Below are 24,962 nucleotides of genomic sequence, written 5' to 3'. Positions count from 1 at the left end.
TGGCATCACGACCTCAGTGAGTCACTGACTCGGTCCCTACCTTCATTTCCTTGTCTTAGTCAGCTTGGGCTTTTATAACAAATACCACAGGGGGAGGCTTAAACCACACACATTTATTTTTCACAGTTCTGGAGGCTGGGAACTCCCAGGTCACGGTGCTAGGAGGTCTAGTGTCTGGTGAGAACCCACTTCCTGGCTTTTTGTTGTATCTTCACTTGGTAGAGAGAGAGAGTTCTGGTGTCTTCATTCCCTTATAAGGCACTAATCCCATTTGTGAGGGCTCCACCCTTATGACCTAATCACCTCCATGACAAGACCACACCTCCTAAACCATCACATGAAGGATTTGGGCTTCAACCTGTGAATCTGGAGGAAGACACAAACATTCAGTCCATACCATTCTGCCCCTGGATCCTCGAAATTCACCTCCTTTTTACATGCAAAAATCCATTCATTCCATCCCAATAGTACCGTAAGTCTTACTCATTCTAGCATTAACTCTGAAGTCTAAAGTCCAAAGACTCATTTAAATGTCATCTAAGTCAGATATGGGTGAGACTCAAGGTACAACTCATCCGGAGGCAAATTGCTCTCCAGCTGTGAACCTGTGAAGAAGACAAGTTACGTGCTTCCAAAGTACAATGGCGGGACAGGCACAGGGTAGGCATTCCCATTCCAAAAGGGAGAAAAAGGAAAGAAACAAGGGGTGATGGCTTCCAAGGAAGTCCGAAACTTAGCAAGGCAAACTCCGTTGGATCTTAAGGCACAAGAATAGTCTTCGTAGGTTTAATGCTGCATCCTCCAGGCCCACTAGGATTACAACATCACCGCCACTGCTGAGTGCGGCTGTGCCCGTGCTGGGGCCCTCTGCAGGGACCCCACCCAGGCGTTGGTTCTCTTCACCAGAGTAGACCCCAGGGATCTGCCAGGTGGGCGTTTGATGGCCACAGCTCCAGGGGGGTCCCCGCCCCCAAAGCTTCAATTACAAAGGTGGTGATCCTGCTGATCTCTGAATGTCCTTCAGAGCCATTCTTCCCTTTTCTTGAAGAATAACACAAGTTCACAGCCAAATAGCTTTATGGTCCTGCTTTGTAGAATCTGAGTTCAACAGCCTGCCTTGGTTCTATCCCATAAACTGGCAGCGTTCTCATGGGGTGGCTGATTAGGCTCGTGTGTTCACACCCAAGCTAATCTCCTGATCAAATGGTTGCCGGGCAGCATCCTCCAGTGTCCTCACCCAAATTTGCTTTCTCATTTTTGGGGGAATATGGATAGCCTGAGAATTTTCCAAATTTTTAACTTCTAGTTCCTTTTTGCTTCATTCTTTCTTCAATTCATTTCTCTCTTCTTGCATTTTACTATGTCGGTAAAGTCAGTCAAGAGGAACCAAGCCACGCTTTCAACACTTTGCTTAGAAGTCTCCTCAGCTAAGGATCCGATTTCATGCTTGCAATTCCACCTTCCTCAGAACACTGGAACACAGACACAATTCAGCCAAGTTCATTGCCACTTTGTGACCAGGATCATCTTTTCTCTGTTGTGCAATTCTGTATGTCATTATTCACGTTCTCTAAGAAGATGGGGCTCTCCCCAGCTCTCCTCTTTTCTTTCTGACCTCTCACCAGAATCACCTTTAGCAAGGCAACATTGGCTTTTTTTCTAACATCAACCTCAAAACTCTTCCAGCCTCTACCCCGTTCAAAGCTGCTTCCGCGTTTTTAGGTATTTGTTACAGCGTCACTCCCATTTCCTTATGCTAATTTTCTGTGTTTGTTCTGGAGGCTAGAAGCCCTAGATCATGGTGCCGGCATGATCAGGGTATGGTGAGGGCCCTCTCCCAGGTTGCAGACTTGTTTCCTCACATGGTGGAAGGGGACAAGGGAGCTCTCTGCAGCCTCTTTTCTAAGGGCATTAACCCCACAGCCTAATCACCTTCCAAAGGCCCCACTTCCTATCCCATCACCTTGGGGATTAGGTTTCAGCACATAAATTTGGAGGGGACGTTCAATAGCACTTGGATAGTTTTTGACAAGAAGTCTGCTGGCATCCTCATCTTTGTTCCTTCGTGTGTGTGTCTTTTCTGCAGCTTTTTTTTTTCTTTTTCTTTTGCTGAGGAACATTCGCCCTGAGCTAACATCCATTGCAAATCCTCCTCTTTTTTAACCCGAGGAAGATTGTCCCTGAGCTAACATCTGTGCCAGTCTTCCTCTATTTTGTATGTGGGACGCAGCCGTAACATGGCTGATGAGTAATGTAGGTCTGTGCCGGGATCCGAACCTGCAAGCTGGGGCCACCAAAATGGAGCATGCCGAGCTTAACTACTACACCGTGGGGCCAGCCCCTCTGGCTGTTTTTAGGGATTTCTCTTTATCACTGGTTTTGAGCAATTTGATTATGACGTGCCTTGGTGTGGTTTTCTTCATATTTTTATGGCTGAGGTTCTTGGCTTTATGGATCTGTAGTTTTCATCAAATTTGGAAGATTTTCAGCCACTATTTCCTCAATCGTTTTTCTCTGTCCTACATCCTTCCCTTCCTTTGAGTGATTCCAGTTTTATTTATGTCGGGCTGCTTGATGTTGTCCCATAGCTCACTAAGGCTCCTTTAAGTTATATATTCTCTTTTCTCTCTGTGCTTCATCTAGTAATCTGTCTTCAAGTTCACGAATCTTTTTTTTCTACGAGAGCTAATCTATTAATCTAATCCAGTGCCTTCTTCTTCTCACACATTATAATTTCATTTCAAGTTTAACTTGGGTCTTTTTATATCATTCATGTATCTACTTCAATTTTTGAGTGTATACAGTTATAGCTGTAATACAATTATAATAACTTTTCAATGGCCTCGTCTGCTCGATATAATATCTGTGTCAATTATGGGTCGATTTGGATTGATTGAATTGTATTTTTTTACGAGTCGTGTTTTTCTGCTTCTTCACCTTCCTGGAATTTTTTATAACAGCTTTTCTGAGGTATAATTCACATACCAAGAAATTCATGCTTATAGAGTGTACGATTCAGTCATTTTTAATATATTCACAGAGCTGCACAAACTTCACCATTATCTAATTTTAGAACATTTTCATCATCCGAAAAAGAAACCCCACACCCGGTAGCAGTTTCTCCTCATTCTCTCCCTCCACTACCCTGCCCCCAGCAACAGCTAATCTGCTTCTATCTCTGTGCATTTGCTTATTTTGGACATTTCTTAGAAAGGGATCATAAATATGTGGTCTTTTGCGATTGGCTTCCTTCACTAAGTATAATGTTTCCAAGATTTATCCAAGCCGTAGCATGTATCAATACTTCATTCCTTTCTATTATTGAGTAATAAGTTGTATGGGTACAACTTATTTTGTCTATCCATTCATCAGTTGATGGCTATTTGGGTTGTTCATATCTGGAAATTTTTTATTGGATGCCAAACATTGTGAATTTTACCTTATTGGGTACTGGATATTTTTATTTCCATGAATATTTTTGACTTTTGTTCTGGGATGCAGTTGTTACTTAGTGTCAATTTAATCTTTATGAATCTTGCTTTTAATATTAGTTAGGCAATACCCATGTGATGTCCAATCTAGGGCTAATTATTGCCCATCACTGAGGAAAGACCCTTATGTACTATATCTAATGCTCCATGAATCTTGAGGGTTTGCCCTCTGTCTGGTGGGAACAGGCACTATTCTGTGTAAATGCTGCGTGCTGTGACCTCTGATCCTTTCAGGTGGTTCTTCCCTGGCCTCGGATAGTTCCTCACATGTGTGCACAGATCCACTCAGTTGAATACCCCAGTGGGACGCTCTTTAGCTCTCCAGAGCTTTCTGTGTAGCTCTCTCCTCCCCGGTACTCAGTCCTGTGAACTCCAGCTCCCTACTAGTCTCTCAGTTCTGTCTCCTCAAGTCAGGGAAGCTGCTGGGCTCCTCCTGGGTTCCCTTCCCTGTGTCATGGCCTGGAAACTCTCAAAAAATGTAAACACCCTCCAATTGTGGGTCTTGCCTCATTTGTTTCCTGTATTTCAGAGATGATCGTCCTTCCTTAGTGGAGGAACAATGCCTTTGAAACTGTTGTTTCATATATCCTGCATGTTCTGTGGTTGTTTCCAGTAGGAGGCTAAATCTGGTTCTTGTTACTCTAATTTAAGGGTTAGATTTAAAGGACCCCTAATTTAAAGGATTATATTACTGATTGGTGGCTGTCAAAGCTGCTGCATAGAGAAAGGTAGACTATGGGGAGATAGATGTATATGTATTCATATTGCAAATCCAGCCTTCCAGAGAGGGACTAATGGTGGCTTTGGTTTCTTATGATAGATGATATGTTAATAACCATTCCTTTAGGAAATCCATTTGTGCCATTTGCCTCCTTGAATGTGGGAACATTTATGTCTCCTCTCACAGGTGATCAGCGAGTTTGAAGCCTCTCCTGACTCATTTTCCTACAGAATTCCTAACCTGAGTCGGAATCGTCAGTACAGCGTCTGGGTTGTGGCCGTGACTTCGGCTGGGAGAGGCAACAGCAGCGAGATCATCACCGTAGAGCCATTAGCTAAAGGTGTGTCACTGTAGAAAGGACCTCCTTTCCCACTGTCATTTGACTGTTTTTAAGTCTCTATTTAATCCGAAATAAAGCTTACAAAGGCTTAAAAATGAAGTAAATCAGAACCTCGCATGTTACCATATTTCAGCCCAAGAAAAAGGGTGGCTGCTAGCTGGCACTGGGCTTTTGGGCGTATCAGAAAAGAATCCTCCTAGAGGTGTGGGTGGCTCTACAACTTAATATGTCTTTTGGGAAATTAAGAAAAGGAGCTCCCACTCACCTCTATGGGTAGATGAAAATCGCTACATAGCAACTTCCCAGCAAGGTCTACTTTCACCAAAACCAGGTACCATACTTCTTAAAGAGAAATGTCTGTGTTTTGGTCTATGGAATTTGGAACCTTACAAGTATAAGGGGATAATTAGCTCTTCTTCTGTTGATAGAGTGCTATAAACAAAGACCTTAAGTAAAAGTGGGAAGTTGGAGTCAACAAAGAACAAAAAGTCCCTAAAAATGAATAGAATGTCTTCCCGTTGAGATGTTAAGAGCACGTATAGGCACAGAATATTCTTATTCTACTTCTGGTCATTGCTACCACCCTGTGCACAGGGTCCCCCTGAATTAGCACTCATCATGATCAGGTGTACCTACATCACAATTCCAGGCCAGTGGGAGCTGCCCCATTATTTTGGACTACACCACATTGGCCATTTGTTACTCATGCGGGTTCTAGGTGCCTGAAAGAGAGAGTGAGCTTTCCAAGATTGCAATTTCACCTCTAAGTGCTCTTAATAACATGCTTATTAGTGTGATAGCTGAGAAAGAGAGAATAAAATACTGAGGGAAAAAGAGAATAGTGTCACATTTTAAAAACAAATACAGATAGAAAATAAGCATGTTGTTGGTAAGGAAAACAAATTGGTGGATTTTTTTGTTTTTGTTTATCATACTCTTTGATCATGATATCGAGCCACCCCTAACATACACTCTCTAACATTTGAACACAATGATTATTGATGGGCATAAGGACAGCACTGTGGGATTAAAAACAGAAATGCAACATAAGATGTAGGATTAACGATGGCTAGACCTCCTCTCCTTTTGTGTGTTCGATGTTATATCTCCAGACATAGCCAGGAATGTCCTGGCTGAGGTTGTAGGAGGTGATATACTCAAAGGGGCACAAAAGAAACCTGGCTACTTCCCCAGGAGTACGACTTGTCTGGGGAAATTAAATGTCATTTGGCCATTTCTTAAATCATTTTGAGTGCCTATTGTATGTCAGGCATTAGGCTAGGGACACAGGGGTGATATAGTCGAGGAAGCCTGACCATTGAAGCAGATATCCCTGTTTCCCTGGCTTGACATAGTAACACAGGCCAACACAGATATTCCTGGACAGGTGGCTCATTCCACATGGTGACTCAGGGATCCAGGTCTCCTCCACCTTGTGATTTCAAGTCCTGGGGTCCTTCATGTCCAGCCACATAGATGGAGAGAGAGAGGGCATGGAGGCTGGCAAGAGAGGTTTTCATGGGCCAGACTTGGAAGCATGGTCATCAGTTTTACCCACATTCTGTTGTGTAGAATGAAGGCTTGAGCCCTAGTGATTTTCAAAACAGAGCTGGGAAAGGAAGCCAGGGTGAATGTCAAGAAGGAAAAGGAAACAGGGTTTGGTAAGCACACAAGAGTCTCTTCTAAGGATTATATATATATAAATGATGTCTACCTGCCCTCAAGGATGAGTGCAGTTACATGACAAGGGAAGACAATGGTGTTGCAACATGAGAAGGCCTCCAGCTGAGAAAGAGGGTAGCATGTTGGAGGTCCAGGGGGTCTGGCGAGGGGAAGGCTCTGGTTTTACTATTTTTTAATATGTCAGCTAGCAAGACATGTTTGTAGGGCAATGGAAGGCTCCAGCAGAGAGGGAGAGGTTGATAACACAGGAGAAAGAGCGATGGCCACAAGACCGAGGTTTGCTGGAGGAAACGCAAGTGAGTTTATAGATTTGGTGGCAGGAAATGCAGAGTTCCCAGCGGTGTCTTCAATTTTCTCTTTCAAGTATTAGGCAATTTAGTTGCGGGGGAGGGGGGTGGGGGTGGAGGTGGATGGAGGACCAGAAATTTGAGAAGAGGAGGGACAAGAGGAAATCATCATTGCAGAGAAGCAGGAAGGAATTCACTAAGGAAACAGAAGGACCGGCAGGGAAAGCTGAAGAGTCTGGTGTAGGTTGGTGATCATGAATGCACAATGGTTCCCAAATCACATGGATTTCTCCAGAAATGTTCAGCTTCTCATGCTCAAATGGGGTTCACACAGAGTTAGGGTTGATCTAGGTGGATTTTCTGGAAAGGGGCTGAGCTGGGGAGTTCCTCAAGCATGGAGCAAATGTTCAGGCTGGCAGGCACCACTCGGAAGCCCCAGACACTGGCAAACCGTAAAAACAGAAAGGTTCAAGCTGGAAGGATGGGGCTCAAAAAGCAGATGGGAAATCGTCCCTAAGTCCTGGAATTAATTTTAAGGTTTATAACCAGCATATTTAAGAGCTAAAGCGGAATGCAATGGAATAGAGTCAAATAGTCTAGCCTAGACTTGAAAAAGAAGCAGAATGCATCATACACACTAAGTATTAATTTGCATAACTGTTTTCACGCGCACATCTTAATATGTGTGTAACTTCTGGGATTCGTGTAAAATATATTTCTTACAGTAGAGGGGACTCTTAAAAAGCTTGAAAGCCCCTAACTCTAGCTAGGTTTCACGAGTTCTCCCCTAGTTTTCTGTGAAAACATTCCTCATAAAAGGACAGTCTGAAAGGTTTGAAAGGGAAAATGCAAACTACCAATGCCAGAAAGCCGGTGCTACCTGACCAGGATATTTCTCTTATCATGATGAAAATCCGCAACGTCAAGGACTGATAGAGTGGTCTCCGCCCTAGAATACTCCATTCTGTGGTGAAGGGTGCCATCCATGAGCCGTCTCGGAAGACCCTTCTCTAAGGAGGAAGAGCTTCTGTTTCCCCTGCAGGCAGGAACGTTGCTTCAAATACTTGGTTGGGTTTTGTTGTAATATTTGCTGCACAAAAATGGTCCAGCTTCTGAGCCCACTGGCATTTCCTCCTTCTCTCTGCTCTTGCCCACAGAGCTCAGAACAACAAAAACGGGAGTTGTTTGGTAGACCTCAATGACCAAGGCTTGTATTCTAGACCAGGATGACTCCATAATGAGTTGGCTCCAGGAAACCCACCTTTCCTGGAATTCCAGGGCTTTCCTGGGGAATTTGCCCCCTATGCCTGTTGGTCAGTCCAAACTCTCAAGCCTGAAGTGGTAGAGGGGTCCCAACACTGGTCCCATCTTTATGGGTCCAGAATCAGATTGCAGCCACCTTCCACTTGCAGTCTTAAGACCACATCTGTGTGCATCTGGCCATGCTGAGCTTGCAGATGGAGCATTGTAGAAAGTACTGTCCCAGTGTATGGCAAAGGTCAGGCAGATGATTCTGCTTCTGGAAGACTTGTGTCTTGGTGTCTCTGTCATCTTTTGTGTCTCACTCAAGAAGGTGGTTCTAGGAGCCTGTCAGTGCTGGGCCCCAATAGTCTTCAAAGAGGCCCCTGCTGACGCGAGTCCACCCTGGGCTTCTCCCCCTCTACCTCCTGAGCCCTCATGTTACTTGGGGACTGTGCCAGCACCAGACACCTCTGCATGATGCTCCTGTTCAAGCATCTGAATCACTGTCCCAAGTAAATGGTTGTTTTTCAAGAGAGGCCACTCTGAAAATGTTCATTTTCCTTAATGTTTATGCAGAAGATCAAGTTTATATAATAAAGTCAGGAAGGTACCACAAAACTGATAAATAGAAGTTGTTCCAGTTTTACTTCCTCCTGTCTTTGGGGGCTTTATGTTTTGTATTGTCTATTCTCTCAGATATGAAAAATGTATTTTAATGTGCAGTTTTTGCTGTTGAGATAAATTGCTTAATAAAGTGCTTTGAAAAATATTTGGGCTCATAGAAAACACAGCTTGGAGCTGCCAAGCTTATGAAGCCCCAAATATTTAATTGTAGTCAATAGAAGGGGGAAAAATGCTACAATAGGAGGTTTTCAGCTATTTGTATGTTCTTACAATGAAAATCCCTTGTACACACCCGGACACCGAGAATAATGTTGAGAGGTGTGACGTTAATTGGCGGTGCTGCACTCGCCTTTTTTAGGGGTGTTGCTATAGTGGGCAAGGTCATTTTGGCCTCTCTGTAGACAAGTGGAGTAACTGGGCTTCTGCTGTTTGGTGCTCCAGCCCCCGCACGAATCCTGACCTTCAGTGGCACAGTGACTACGCCATGGATGAAAGACATCGCCTTGCCTTGTAAAGCTGTCGGGGACCCTTCTCCTGCAGTAAAATGGATGAAAGACAGGTAACCAGTAACCCAGTGTATGCCCTCAGTGAACTCTGAGAGATGGCATCAGACATACAGTGTTGGGTCCAGTGGTCGAACCTGGTATTCATTTACTCTAATGAAAGCTCCAGGAAACCTACTGACTGATTCGAGATAGAGGGGAGGTCAGGGTGCGGGGTGGATCTTAGCTTTAGCACTAAAAGGATCAGATCTATTGTGTCAATCCGCCGTAAATTCACAGCCTTTAAGTTTGTAAGAGAATTATTTCAAGGAAAAGAGTCTCGTCAACCCCATAATCTCTGTAAGTTTTCTGTGCCTTGTCGCCTAAATTTCCTGTACAACCAAGATGAATGTACCCAAGGTTATGTGAGACTTAGCGCCCATCTCTTCCCCTTCCAAGATAATGGACCGACTAACCCTGACTCAAATGCTCTGAGAAATAACTTTAAGAAATGCAATACATTAGCACTTTGCTAATACAAAATCTGATTTTCCATACTCAACAGTCATTATTAAAATAATAGCAGCTAAGATAGAAGGGAGAAAGTGGGTGAGAAGTATTCTGTCAGCGTAACTTTTTTAAATGCTTTCTCTCTATTCAGAGGAAGAAATTAGGTTATAAATAAAGGGTTGAGAATTCACTAATGTGCCCAGAGATTTGATTTAAAACGGATTCTGAAGAGTACCTATTTTCAAAACAAAAGCACTTGAAAGACATAACCTATTGAAATAACGGTCTTCGTCCAGTGACCACTTTTCTCATCTCTTTTAAAGTCAGTTAATCCAAAGGAAATAAGTATGCTCCTAAGGTCAAGTGGCATTCTGCCTGATTTGGGGATGACCCTAGATGACTGGACTCTCGCCACTGTGGCCTCGCTTATGACAGCAAGGAAACTCTCTTTATACTAGGGTCAGCTCATTGCCCTGTTGAGATGCTACAGTTCATTTCTTATGTCAAAATTGTTAACAACTATAACTTCAAATGAATCTACCAGAGGTCCGAAAATTTAGTTGTTCCTACATGATTTGGTCAAAATGGCACTTCTGTCCACAAGAGGATTTCCCAAAAAGGGGAAGTTACTGGTGCCTGCACAGTGGAGGAGAGAAAGGCCCACTGGGGCTATGGCAGTTATTGACATATTCGAGGAGCCAGAATCTAGGCCTTTGACACAGACCTCACTCCAATATAGCATTTTTTACAAAGTACAAAACTCAGCTATTTGATTGTTTTTGTCATATGATGATAGTTTAGTTCTTACTTAATACAAGCTTCCAAATGTGTCGTTTGCTTCAGAGAGAGTCTTTATGCTTTTCCCCAACCTCAGCTAACTTGGATTGTAATTTCTTTAATCTGTGCCTTTTTTTTCCTGTGAGGCAGTAACGGGACACCCAGCCTAGTAACGATTGATGGGCGAAGGAGCATCTTCAGCAACGGAAGCTTCGTTATCCGCACGGTGAAGGCAGAAGATTCCGGCTATTACAGCTGCATCGCCAATAACAACTGGGGATCAGATGAGATTATTTTAAATTTACAAGTACAAGGTACAAAATTTGGGGACTCTCTTTCGTGACTTTTTTTGTACGTATGCCTATATGCAAAGAGTAAAATTGAACAAACTTAAAAATCAGCCTTTATAAAGAGCTAATTGCTATTTCCATGTTACAAAAAAATACGTGTTCATTTTGGAGAGTGTAATTTAAAAAACTCGAAGAAAATAAAAAGCATTCATAATCCCAGAGATAACACTGTTTACAGTTTTGCATCTAGAGAGCTTAGTCTCATTTTTCTTTCTGTGTGCATCGCTAAGAAAGTCCTTCTTAATAACTGCCACTAATTGCATGGTCGACTCTATTCTATATAAGTGTAACCCAGAAAATACAAATAAAAATAAGTCTGAACCGAGGTCTTTTAAGGTCTTCTAAGTAACTAAATTGTTATAGGCAATGTAAGTAAAAAAGACACTGACTAAAACTCTGTGTATTGCTACAACATTTAGTTCTGTATTTAATACAACGCACGTAATTTTTTCGTGATATCATACACAAAAGGTACGTGACAAATTCAAGATTTCAAATTAAAATCATATGTAAAATCCCAAATGGCCACTGATGGGGTTCAAATTTGGAACAGTGATTTTTTATTAGTGGAATTAAAACATATGCGTCTTTGGGTTTAAATGTTGTCACATTAATAAATCGCAGCAAGTAAAAATAAAATCAATATTGTCCTCGGTAGGAAGGGAGAGGAGGAGAAGAACCATATTTTTTAAAAAAACAATGAATAATTGATCTGGAATTTCAAGTATATTGAAGTCGGGAGCATTTCAGGGCATTTAAGAAGATAGACACTATATTAATGACTCTAAAGAGATAGGTCAATGTTTTATGCCTTCGGGTTAATATATCAGGCTTCTCTCGGAGGAAAGAGAAGGACGTTTTATGGGAAGCTTTCTGTATAATTTGGATAACCTGATTCCGAATTTCTTCAGCACTTCCATCCTCAGAGCTAATCCAAAATAGTATTGAGGCTCATTGGTTGAAAGTATGTATTCTTCAAACCTTGTATGAACTCTCAAGGTCACATGCTGCTGCTTGGCGGCACGTCTCTGATTTTCAGAGCTGAGTGAGTGTGTGTACATGTGGGTGTTGTGTCTTGGGGGAGTAGTTAAAGTGGAAATTTTTGCAATTCTTTTCCCCTCTAGCCACTCTTCTCCTCTCCCTTTCATGTCCCTGAGAACAGAACAGCTAAGTGGATACCATTTATCTTTCTCGCTGGAATCATGGCAGAAATTCAGAGTAAAATAATGCATGCATCCTTAGTAAGTTTTAAAAAGATTTTAGTTAGTGATGAACAACTCAGAAATTCAAGAAGTCAATGAGAAAATGAGTTAGATATAAATCTAAATAGAAATGTGGTTGAATTTTCTTTAAATAATAGATTCGCTCTGTTCTCTCTCTTTAGCCCAGGATATCAACGAAATAGACATTTTGACAGAAGTGAATTGCATATTTTGGCAACCTAAAACACTTATTTAATAAATGGCTGTTAAAAATGATTTGGTAAATGACTGTTAAAGAGGATGAAGGATGTGAAAAACTAATTCTTGTTTTCTAACAACTGTTTCCTCTCTAGTTCCACCAGATCAGCCTCGGCTGACAGTGTCCAAAACCACGTCTTCTTCTATTACCCTCTCCTGGCTTCCTGGAGACAACGGGGGCAGCTCTATCAGAGGTAATAGAAATAGCTTGTCCACAATAGTTGTTTAATTGTCATTATCCACAGGCTGATGTGACACATCTTTATCAAATAATTATGTTAGTTTATTCCTCCAAAAAATACATTGCATAATTAATCCTTCCATTAACTAAACAGGAAACCATGCATCTATTTTTGTGGTATTTGTTGAAACTCATCATTCATCCAAGGAGTCCCGTTTACAAAATTATTATTGTGCATCCAGTCTGAGTGAAATATTAACAAATGCAGAAAAGAAAAAAAAAACCAGCTTGGTTATCTCGCCTCTGAAATTCCGCATGCCGTTTCTTCCACATGTTGTCAACATTATCGTTCATTCATTCATGTGTTCAATCATTCATTCAAGTAACCACAGTTCCTGTTCTGACTTATAAAATAATAAAAGATGGAGAACCTAGAATTTAGATGGGAAATGACCTATTTGCACAAAGCTTTTGCAATTAGTGTATACTAGAAAAGGATAAAGGAAGTTTGTACTGAAGGATTGAGATAGCGTGATAATTCCAGCCTAAGTGGAGGTGGGAGAACATCATTCTAAGTAAGTTGTCGACCAGGGAAAGGGAGACAATCCAGAGGAAGAGACTGAAGATGCGCAGGAGTGCGGGACTAGGTGATGAAAGAGGTCCTGGATTGGGTGGGAGAGGATGGGGGGCTTAGATTTCCGAAGGCAGAGGACTTCCTTTCTTCCTAGAGAAGGGCAAGGTGAGAAGACGACTAGAAATATAGGGGCATTTTAGGGTGAAGCCAGTGGTATGCTGGACCCCCAGCTCCTTCTAGCTCATGAGATCGAGTTGTCGCATCTCTTCCCAGCTTCACACTCAGTGACTACAGCCAGGCTGGGGGTGTTTACACACCATGAAAATCAGAAATGCTACCAATCATAGCTCTTCTGTTTTTTAAGAGCTGGTCATTAAACATTTATCAGCATTCTGCTGGGTAAAGGGGAGGATGTCCCCTTTTATTAGGAAAGGAGAAGGTGAGATTATTTTTTGAAAATAGGTGGATGATTAGGGGTGAGGATTCTTTGTGGGTTTGAGGAGCGTGGGAAAGATTTGTAACAGCTGCCGTGTGAAATGCACAGGGAGTCATTAATAGATGAACAAAGTCATTGCCTAGTGGGAACAAGGCCCCAGCTGCAGAGAAATAGCACAGATTGTAGCGGGCACAATTATCACCATTTAATGACTTTCTCAAGTGATGCTGGACAGCTGGGAAGAAAAGCGGATCACAGGTTACCAGAGTTGGTCCTACCAGACCGGGGGATAAGTGTGGCCAGAAATCAGAAGAGTGAGGAAAACCAGACTCTGTATCGAAATGGTCTACCAAAAATTCTAGGCTAGTTAGAGAACCTTTTTATGGAAAAAAATGGGGCACCAGGGAAAGAGTTCAAGGGACCCCAGGACTCTAGGTTCAAGTGAAATGAAGTTTTGGATCCATTAGTGTGAGAGCTTAGTAGAAGTAGTACAGGAAGAGTGTCAGAGTGGAAGGTCTTAGAGATGAGGCCAATTTTTGTGATGAAGAATTTCCAAGCAAAGGCAACCGGAGGGCCCTGAAACACCGTGGTGGTCAAAGCCATTGGCATGAGGGCTCCCATTGCCAAGGGTTGGAAAAGCTTCCTCATAGTGGTTTAGACGATAGAAATTAGAAGGAAAATGCAGTCCCCACGGTGTGTAGGGCACCAAGGAGGTGTTTTGGGCAAAGCCGGAGTGGAAGTCAGGCTATGATGGTGGGAGCATGGAGTACACAGATCCATCACTCGTCTGTCAGGTATTAGAGGAGCTGCAATGAGCACAGATCAGGAACACAGAAGAGAAAATGAGGATCAGGGAGGAGGATGGACCCCAAGGAGCCAGAGAGAAGGGAAGGAGGAAGGAGCAGGGAAGATACTGACCGTGAACACAGACGGAGGAATCAGAGATGGGCGATCCCCGCATGAGAGGCTCGGAGAAGACGTAATGTTGCCAGTGTGGGTTATAGAAGAGTAGAGTGTGGAAGTGGGAAGTGCTTTGCCTGTGTTAAAAGTGGGATTCCACAGGCAGGATAGAAGATACCAGTCTGTTGGTGTGAGGACACCATGCACTAGGTAGGCGAGTCCCGGGCTACCTGGGTGTGAACCCTTGGAGACAAGGACAGAGCAGACAGAATATTTTTGCCCCAGGAGAATCTTTGGAGAAACAGGGATGAAGGCTACAACAGGGAGGAATGTCTCAGTGACCACAGGGTCGAGGAGGGTAGGATTCAGATTCTGACGGTGGGGTGTGACTCTTACATATGGGACCCTAGAATGGTCACCTAACCTCTGTGGGCCTCAGTCTCTTCATCAGTACTGTGGAGATAATAATCGCTATTTCATAGGGTTTCATGAGGTAATGTAATGGGCTGAGGAGATGCTTGGCATGTAGTGAGTGCTCAGAAAATGACAGTTGTTGTTAGTAGTAAAAATAGAGGTACCAGTGGTCATGTGCAGAAATGAATTGTTGGAGGGATTTTTCCAACTAAGAAGAAGCCAGGTTACCATTGAAATGTTGAGATGGCTACAAGATTTGGAGCCGCTTCCCTTAGTAATTGTGGACTGAGCAAGGGACGGTCGAGGAGATTCCTAGCCCCATTGATAGCGTATCACTTTCCCTATCACTTTCCCAGAGCTTTGTTCTCTTAAAAATAACTCAGCTTCAGACCATGCCCAAGGATTCGGGCACGTGTGCTATCAAGGCCAGAAATTTAGTGTCCACTCTCTGCTGCCAGGTGCACCTTTTAAAAGGTTATGGTCAGAAACTGGTTTTATTTCCACCACACTATCCAGTAATACCACCATAGTAATGTCGGTGTGGCCTAAATACCTCACTCATCAATACGTCGTCACAGCACAGCCTGGGTTAAATTTCCTGGAATCAGGAAGAGTTCAAATGTTCTCTTCCAAAGATGCTCAAATTCTGAGAACTCCCATCTGATACAAAATACAGACACCAGTCAACGTCTGGTAGCAGGCAAATAACGCTCTTGCGAATATTTCCTGTTTTCTGAAGGATACATATTGCAGTACTCCGAGGATAACAGTGAGCAATGGGGAAGTTTTCCAATCAGCCCGAGTGAACGTTCTTACCGCCTGGAAAATCTGAAATGTGGTACCTGGTATAAGTTCACACTTACCGCCCAAAATGGAGTGGGGCCCGGGCGCATAAGTGAAATCATAGAAGCGAAAACATTGGGAAAAGGTGCGTATGCCTTCTTGTTGTTTCTAGATTTCCTCTGTTTTCCAGATCGAAGGGGCATTGGAGTCACAAAAGATGCATCAGATATTTGCATGTTTGTGTGTTTGAACTTTATTGCCAAAGTGGGTTTGGCAGCTACAGCAAGGTAAAGAGAGAGTGGCGGGTCCTTACAGAGTATTCTGGAGCTCTTTTTCCTATTTCATTTCCAGGTAAAAATAAGAATATCATTTGAAAATCGAGGGCTTTGGTGCCAACATAAAGTGCCCAGGCTGGGCAGCCGTGAAATGTGACATTTGCCTTCTCACCTTCTCCTAGGGTGACCTTTGCCCTTAGTCTCCCCATGTGCCCTCTATCTATAACTTTCACATTGCCCCATGGCCCTGCTTCTCAGGTGGGAATTGCCTGGGATAGATTGTTGACGCTTTTGTGGGTTGTTTTTTTAATCTGAAACATGGACCTTCAAGGACATGAATCCCAGGGGAATGATGTTCAGCGCTGAATTTTTGCCCAGTACACCTCAAAGAGGGAGAGATATAGCCACACACCAGTGTAAGGGGGAGGTGAAGAGAAGGTCTTCGTAGGTCTCGCTCTCACCTGACTCTTATCTGGTGGAGTGGGCTGGATGGCACGAGAGAGAGAGATGGCAAGGCAAAGGCGTTGTTTGGATCCAGCACCTGAGTTTTGGAGAACGTCATCATAAAGATTCAGATGATGAAGGATTGACTTATGCAGAAATATATCCATTAGGTCCCTCTGCTCCAGTATAAAGTGTTTGGATGGTGAGGGGTACCTGATGGCACTTTCCAAATCCAACTCAGTCTTCAGTGAGTCAGATCTACCCACACGAGAATGGAAAGGTCAGCCCAGCACACTGCAGGGGGTCCTTCAGAACCACTCAAGGAAACGCACACATGAAAAGAGTGTTGTTCTTCAGGGAACTCTAGAAAACACAAAGATGACCTTTACCCACCCACTTTTGCCCCTCACACCTAGGTTATTATGGTTGGAGATAGCCCGTTGGTCTATAAGGTCCCTATAAATAGTGGACAATTTGCAAGTGGCCTGTGACCCAGACATGGACTGAACTCCTCATCTAGGTGGAGAAAGCAGCCCAGAGGAAATGTGTGACTACTTTGACGGCTCTCATTCATGCAGCTATGAGCTGATCCCCGGTGTGCCTTCTCCCACAGAGCCCCAGTTCTCGAAGGAGCAAGAGCTCTTCGCCAGCATCAACACCACACGCGTGAGGCTGAACCTCATCGGCTGGAATGATGGCGGCTGCCCTATCACCTCCTTCACGCTCGAGTACAGACCCTTTGGGACCACGGTCTGGACCACAGCGCAGCGGACCTCTCTCTCCAAGTCGTACATTTTGTACGACCTGCAGGAGGCCACCTGGTATGAGCTGCAGATGAGGGTGTGCAACAGTGCTGGCTGTGCGGAGAAGCAGGCCAACTTCGCCACGCTGAACTACGATGGCAGTAAGCTGGCTGGCCTTAGAGCCCTCCTATTTGTGTCTCGGGACATGCACGTGCTCACTGACCCTTCCCCACTTGACATTCATCACTGGCACAGCATAACCAGGGCCCACAGATCCCATTAGGCTTTGGGGCCATTTAGTCGGCTCCCTCCAGGGCTCCCTAGCTCATTGTACTCACATGACCATGACCGTGTTCCAGAAATAAGGGGCTGAGAACCAATGGGATCTCATTAGCAAGTCTTGGTGCAGGAGTGATTTCTCTCCGGGCTGAAGGATTCTTGACCACGTGGTTCTGTACCTTTGTCAATGACCATGAGCTAACATTGCTTTTGTTGTCTCCCACCTCTTTCCCCACCCCATCCCAATCCACATAACTTTCGTGTTTGCTCTCATTAAGCCCTTAAACTGCATGTGCAAAAACAGTTTTCCATGGTAAAGGATTTATGTTAGTCTCTCAGCAGAAATAGAGGCACTGATGGAAATAGGACAGTGTCAGGATGTTTGTGCATGCTCACCCACCCACACACATGCATGCACATGTGCAATATGAATGGGCTTTCTGAAAACCAGGTGAGGCGTCTCGTGACATTTAGTTGACCAAAATTAAATGATATAAATTTTTATCCTTTTTTTCTGTAACTTGTATCAAGGGCCATTTATTGATATTGAACAAGTGCCCAGCCTGGTGAAGCTCATTGAATGACTTGTTGTTAGGGAACTTTAGAAAGTCCTGAAGAGCGGCATCTTGATGCTGATTTCTGCAGCCTTGCAGTGCTGTTCACTCAGGGAGCCGCAGGGATTGCGTTAGGCGCTCTGATCACCATGTAAAGCAGCTGCAGTTTATCGGAATGTTCGGGACTGCTGGCTTAGCTCCCCTCAGAGCCTTCTGTCCACTCCCCGCGGATCAGGCTGGACCCCAGTGTCGGATGAGTGGGCCCAGAAAGGCTGTACCTGAGCCAATGCCCCAATACTTTACTCCCTGCCAGGCAGGCTAAAGGGCCCCCCCCCCCCCACTTACGTGCACTTGGGATCTTGCTAATTAAAGCTCCAGCAGGAGCATCCTATGAAAAGAGAGTCCATGAACCCAAGGACCCTCAGAAATAACTGAAGGAAGCTAATGAGGTGATGTGGCCTGGGATCCTCATTTGGCCGTTTTCTCCTGGAATCTCCTGGTTGGCCTAGAGCCAGTTCTTTGCTCTCTGGCGCACTGTGGAAACCCACTCGAATGTCCTATCCAGGGCCATTTCCCCACAAAGCCCTCCTCAGCCAGAGCCCACGCTCATCCCCAACCTTTCAGCCTGGGGCCTGTGACTGGAGGGAGGTCCTTAGGTGGAAACCCTCCTGGTGTTGGTCACACCAGCTTGGGGCCTTGCCTCTGTGGCGCTCTACCCCATGGCCCCGGAGCGCTTTGCACAGCTCCTGGGTGGTAACCATTGTCTCAAGGGCTGATGTCGCTCTAACTTTCTAGCCCTCGGTTATGAGTGACATCCTTCAAAGACGTTCCCGTCACAAAGCATCACCACAGGCAGAGCAGCACTTCTGACTTGGTTTCTCCCCCTGACATGGTTTAATTCTCTGGTCTTACAGAATGAAAGATCAAACACTTTACTATTATTTAAGGGTTCCCCAAAGCCTTCTGCTAGTAGGTGACCATTTGGGCAGTCAGGATATTTCTTACTTTAGATTATTGACTTACATCACTTGACTTTTACAATAATCACACTCGGGCACACAGCTTCTCTACAATCTGTGGAGACGCCGGAGCAAAGCTTCAGTGTGCACATTGGTGGTATGTCCATAGCCAACCACTTAGTTAGAAACTGCTCCTGTGCAGCATTTGAAACTGGAGTCTAACTTACAAAGCGCTGTGCGGATTTTAAATGCTTGTCTTCTAAAAGAATATTTAATGCTCTCACTTTATCCGGGATCTTATATTATCATCATGAAAAAGCCCTGTGAGCTACCTTTAATTTTCTCAACTCTGAAATGATTTTATGACACTAGGAAGTGAGAATATATGTTTCTATTTTCTTTGAAAAAGATTACGGATTTCTTTGAGCCAATCTCGTGGATCTATAGCTTTAATATCTCTTTTGTCACATCTGTCTGAAGAATTTTCTTCACTTTGGGAAAAACAAACATTGACAATTAGCCTCCCATCTATACCAGTCAGATTGCAGATTCTTCCATTTCTTTATTTGACTCTTTCTTCTACCATTTCCTTGGCCAAACGTTTCCACTTGTCCTTATGTTCTCTTGGTTTTGCAGACCCATCCTCGCCTGCATCCCCTTATGCGCCACCTACCTGGGTTCCGAGCATTTGCAGACTTGGGTTCCCAGCACAAAACACTATAAAGTTGGAAGAATGCTCTCCTTGGACTTAGCAGACAGCATAGGGAACTGGGGCTCGTTATCTCTGTTCTACTCACTTGATGCAAGATAAAGACCACTTTTGCTCAGGGGGAAATTACATTATTTTTCCTAAATCTTTGACTTGCTGGCCCTAGTTGTACATGCAAAGTACAGTGGAATGGCGCATCTTACATAATGGAGGGTGCCAAAATGCATGCTCCATAAAAAGTGGATGTCTGTGTTTGAATCTCTGCGCCCATTGCATTCAGCCTCTGTGTAGAAGGCAGCTTAAAATAGTTCAGAGTTCAGCCTTCTAGTTATTTCCTTATAATTCTAAATAATCTGAATTTCACAGCACTGTTTAACAATGCCTGGTCAATAAATAGGTTTCTTTAGAGACCTGGATGGTTCCCCTTTGAAAAGTTGTCTGTAGCTCTTAAACCCTACAATGACAGTTTTTAAAGATGTAGTCTTACACCTGTGATAAAAAGCAAGTGAATAACCAAACAAAAAGGGATTTTAAGCTTCTTTAAGCCAGTGTATCTGGTACAGTCTCCCTGCAGACTCTCTTCTGTCCGCTTGCCAAACCTGTTGTTCGTTCTTTGATGTGCAATTTTTCAAACAGCCTGTCTCAGTTGTGCTATGGGTGACAGTGAATTCCAGGTAAATGCATGTGGCTTTTTTAAGCACCTAGCCTGGACATTATGCTTTCAAGTGCCTGCACCCAGCAGTAGGTTGCAAAATGAAGTCCCTTTCAAAGAGATGCACTCCACCCTTTGTGCCGATGCTGATTTGATGTGCTACAGAGTAAGTTGAGTTGGGCAGAAAGGAGGGGAGCGAGCAAGTAAATAAATCAGCAAGGACCTAGATAAAGAGTTCCTCTCATTTCTCATCACCTTGGACACCCTTGGATCACACGGCCCGATTCTTATAACCCATCATCCCTAAAAACTCCGCCATGCTGTCTTCATTAATAGCCATCTAACATCATGGCCCTGCTTTCAGGTACAATCCCTCCACTCATTAAGTCAGTTGTCCAAAGCGAAGAAGGACTGGCGACCAACGAGGGGCTCAAGATGCTGGTGACCATCTCCTGTATCTTGGTGGGGGTCTTGCTGCTTTTTGTTCTCCTGCTGGTGGTGCGAAGGAGGAGGCGGGAGCAGAGGCTGAAGAGGCTGAGAGGTGAGTCAAGGCTCCGGCCATCCACTGCGCGTGCCAGGTGTCACTCGACAGCCAGGCAGGAGAGAATTAGCCCCCAGTGGAATAGCCTTTACTCTCTGAGCCAGGAGCCCCAACTGCCTGATTCTGTGACGTGCCTTCTACAAGACCGCAAAGCCTAGAGGAAAAGTCCTACAGATGTTACTACTCAGTCAATCGGAAATGGAGTGAAAGTCAGCCCCTCACAGGTCTCCTAAATCCTAGCTGGCAGTAGGTGGATTTTCTCATGGATTTTTCAAGCCCACTCTCTTTAATTTTTAGCCATTCAAGCAGTACCACCAAGTACGGCTTCCTTTGAAAAGACCTAGGAGATTTGCTCTGGAAATGTGAACTATTTTATTACCGGGAAGCGGAAATTGAGGGCTTATGGTTCTGGTAAGGCATTGGAAAGCAGAAAACACACACTTTCCCGAATTAAAATTTTGAGGCGAAGCCCAGTGTAAGAGTTTCAGTCTAACTAAGAAAACAACAGTGGAAGGTGAGCCCCTCGGCCAGATGAGAGCCATTGTTGGGGGCACCATTGTTATACTGTCCAGCTCTGTGGAGTCTGGCGACGAGGCTGTTTCCAGCTTCTGGCCGACAGCCCTTCCTTGCCCTTGCTCTGCAATGGAAGGACAACAAGTTCTTTCAAACAGAAAAGCTGGACAGGACAAGTGTTTCCGAGTCCTTCCTCTTTACCTGTCAGGGTATTTACCAAGCCGCTTTTTTGGTAAAATGCGTCTGCAAGATGTTCACGTTTTAATATCAGTGCAGTGCAGAATAATGTTAGCAGCATCCTGTGTATTCTTCAGAGTTACATTTGAGGAGCAAGTCTGCAAGCACTCCCCCTAAAACATATCTGTGATATCCCCAAACCTCGCTGGTGTATGTGGGAAACATTGACCTCTCTGGTAAATACTTTATTTGGCCGTGATCCAGTTAAAGCAGCAAAACATGGTGATATTTTCACATCTTCACTCGTTCAAAGTACTCTTCTTTATAGGACTTTAACACATTTTACTACTAATTTGCTTTCACTTTGCCAACTAATTAAAATATCTGAAGTGCATTGCACTTCATCTCTATACTTTAACAGTCCTTCTGTTTAAATCTTCTGCAGCCCAGTAATTCAGAGGAACCATCAGTCTCATTGAAGTGTCCTTTCTAAATCACGTTAACCACGTATCTTTTAACTCTACTTACTTGAGTGAAGTCTATATCCTGAGCGCCGTGCTAGATGTTTGATGTGCAAAGATGAAAAGAAAGAGCCTTCTGAACTCTAGGTTTAGCGTAGGAGGGAGACACAGAAGCGTCTTCCAGGAAAAGAACAAAAAATGTCATGAATGCTCAAACGGGACTTCAAACCAATCCTACATAAGCACAAAAGAGGGAGCAATTAATCCCAACTGGGGAGAAGAGGGGAGGACATGTGAGGGCTACACAAAACAGCACTGCACAGATATAATATTGCCTAATATGTTGAGAAATTCGATTTAAGGTGAGCCGTGTTGGATTCCATTCACAAGTGCTCATCATTAAAATACCAAAAGGATGTTTTTATAGCCCTCCTTCACAAAAAACAGAATCCCATAGTCTGGACTTCAGGGACATTGTTATTGAGGTACCAAGGGGGTGTGTCCTGGTGCGTTTAGGCAGCCAAATCTAACTAGTTGTGTTTAGAAGGCTATGAATTGTTCATATAACATTTGTTTAAACCAACGGTAAAATTTTCTTACTCATCTTTTTTTTTTTGGGTGAGGAAGATTGGCCCTGAACTGACATCTATTACCCATTCTCCTCTTTTTTTGCTTGAGGAAGATTAGCCCTGAGCTAGCATCTGCACCAATCTTCCTCTACTTTGTATGTGGGATGCCGCCACAGCATGGCTGATGACTGGAGTAGGTCCACACCTGGGATCCAAACCTGTGAACCCTGGGCCACCAAAGCAGAGTGGGCAGAGCTTTAACCACCCAGCCAAGGGGCAAGCCCCTATTCGTCATTTCTATTTGATCTCAGGGTTTGGCAGCAAAGCATTAAGTGTGAAGGCAATTCTACTACTCTCTGCCAAATTCACCTTTTCTTTTTCCCCCTGGCCCCTATTTCTTTCTCTTTCCTTCCCAGCTATTATTTTCCTATTCTACCTACAACTTAAGCACTCCAATCTTCCTCTTCCTTGCCAAGAACAAGGAAAAGATGCTAAAGATGTAGCTGACTCTTGCTGATACATTTGGTTAGACTGTTGGGAGGCTCGTGCATCCTTTATTTTCATTCTTAATCGTCCCTTGTAATTTAGCTATTGCTTTCCAAGGGCTGTGTCCAGAAAATATCCCGGGACTGGCATTTTTATTGTTGGCATCTCTACTTCTAGGACCAACATTTTGTAGTTGGTCTTGGTAAAGAAAGCAGTACATCACGTCAAAGAGCACGGTCTTCCATTCACTGGAAACAATTTTTTTTCTTTGTGCTAGAGAAAAGATAGAGCCAACACAAAGGTTTCAGTAGGAAGAAAATAAGTGACATGGCAAAGAGGATGTATTTATGGGAGACACTGAGGAGCAGAGAATTCCGGAGAAGTAGCTTGCTGTGGTATGAAGGTGTCTGCAGTGTTGCATTTTGTAGATGCTTAATAAAGGTTTCCAAATCAAGAATCTGACAAGAGGGATTTGCAGGAATGCAAAGCATTGGGTACCCAATTCTATCTGCTTCCTAATGGCGAGTTTTAACATGGACGCACTGAAATACATTCAATTCAACAAACCATTGTTGATTATCTACCGTGTGCCAGGTGTACCATTTTTAAACGCAGCAGTAAAATTTTCATATTAACCATTTTTGTTTGATCACAAGAGGTTGGCTAGGTCCTGGAGATAAAACAGATTACTAAGACCGCATCTCAGAATTATAGATGCTCACACTCAGTGGCAGTGAGGAAAGGCTTACAGGGGACAGACTCATCTTTCTGTAACCATGAGAAGTGACCCATAAAAGGACAGAGTAAGTGACTAGGGTTGTTAAGAGGCAATTAATGAAAGGCCAGGCCTTGCCCCAGAAAAACCTTTGTCTCTCAGCCCTGCAGGGTCCCCATTCATTAACGACATATTCCCAGCTTACTCCTGGAGGGAAATGACAGTCAGAGTGTGTAAGGCAGTGGATGCCTGTCTATTAAACAGAGTTCATTAGTAGAATCGCCCAATTACAACTTGACCCACATAGGGCACAGATTCTGTGCCTGGGTTAGAATGAGTTCAAATATATTTACAGTTTCAACAGAAAGAGTTGCTTCCTACAATAATTTTATTGTCCAAAATAAGGACATTTCTAATAATATGTCAGTGGTTGCCTGAGCAGCCACCAATCAGAATCAAAAATGGAAATTAGAAAATTTAAATTATAGAAAAACATCGTGTGGGTTCCTAGTGGACACTGTGAGAGTTACTATGTAAGGTAAACCTCATAGTTGACCTTGTTTGATTCCATTGTTTGGTTGCTAGAAACTAGTAAATGTTTATAAGCACGGGATGTTTTACCATATAGACAAGCAACCTAGTTAGGTGAATACAACATAACGGTCTTTTATGTAAAAATTAAAAAAAAAAAAAAGGAAAATGGGACTCAAGCAATTTAGCCAACCTATATTCTTGCTTCCTGAGCACTTTACTAATTTTAGAGCATAGCGACCTCCTAAAGTCTAAATTGTCTGCAAGTGCTACATTTTTTTAAAAATCTATAACCTTATCCAGGAGTTCAGAAGCCATGTTTTGCTTTTAAAGATGCCCTGATTTTTCCCCTCTTTTAGATCCTTTGAAGTGCAAGGTTATAGAATGAGTCACTGGCTGGGCCCACGATCCCAGCAGCCTCAACCTTATAAAAATTTGATTCTCATGTCAAGTGATCAACTCCAGGATCCCTAAAAGCTTTCTCCTTTAGCATGAGTTTACCCAAGAGGGTGCAAACTTATGTTGGCACCAGCCAGTATGGGTCAACTGGCAGTGCCAAGCCAAAAAGCTACTTCCAAGACTTCAAATAAACTAAAGATAAAAATCAATGGATGATATAAAATTGGGCCACGCTTCTGTGGCCAGTTGCACTTCTTCCCTTGAACAGAAACATATTTATTATTTTAAACATGCTCTGAAATGGACTAATATTATAAAACTGATCCGTTCCAGGAGGTCTCGTGGTTCTACACAGGCACAGTTTAAGGGGTGGGTCATGAGGGGTCATCATTATTTTCTGAGTTCTGATATGCCATTTATCTGCTCTGCAAATGAGCTAGAAACCCTTCCTCATATGTAAGACCAAAAATGAGCTTAAACTTTAATAATATAAGGGAAGAGAATTGTATCTAAGAGCCTGATACACTCAGACTTGAGGTCAACTTAAACTAGGCAAAGATGGCATGACGCTGACGAGTAGGGCTCCTGTGCTCCAGAAGTCCACGATATTCGTTAGTGAAGGAATTGGGAGTGTGCACCTTGGGGGCTTAATTGCCAGGCTAACAAATGCCAAATTGCGGTTGTGGTTTAGATGGAATTA

General features: G+C 43.6%; 1 protein-coding gene across 1 annotated transcript in view; it reads left to right on the top strand.

Moving 5' to 3' along the window:
- The window catches only part of LOC124231306 (Down syndrome cell adhesion molecule), a 579,967-nt gene that overhangs the window by 511,761 nt on the left and 43,244 nt on the right, over positions 1-24,962 (top strand). The window contains exons 21-27 of the mRNA XM_046648016.1: positions 4,399-4,552; positions 8,830-8,947; positions 10,308-10,471; positions 12,063-12,161; positions 15,212-15,400; positions 16,588-16,878; positions 20,235-20,411. Coding sequence (XP_046503972.1) covers positions 4,399-4,552; positions 8,830-8,947; positions 10,308-10,471; positions 12,063-12,161; positions 15,212-15,400; positions 16,588-16,878; positions 20,235-20,411 — 1,192 coding nt within the window. The remainder of the gene's footprint in view (positions 1-4,398; positions 4,553-8,829; positions 8,948-10,307; positions 10,472-12,062; positions 12,162-15,211; positions 15,401-16,587; positions 16,879-20,234; positions 20,412-24,962) is intronic.

This window comes from Equus quagga, chromosome 21 (genome assembly GCF_021613505.1).
Source record: "Equus quagga isolate Etosha38 chromosome 21, UCLA_HA_Equagga_1.0, whole genome shotgun sequence".
Taxonomy (NCBI): domain Eukaryota; kingdom Metazoa; phylum Chordata; class Mammalia; order Perissodactyla; family Equidae; genus Equus; species Equus quagga.
The sequence above is the reverse complement of the archived record's forward strand: the minus strand, read 5'-3'. Positions and strand labels throughout refer to the sequence as shown.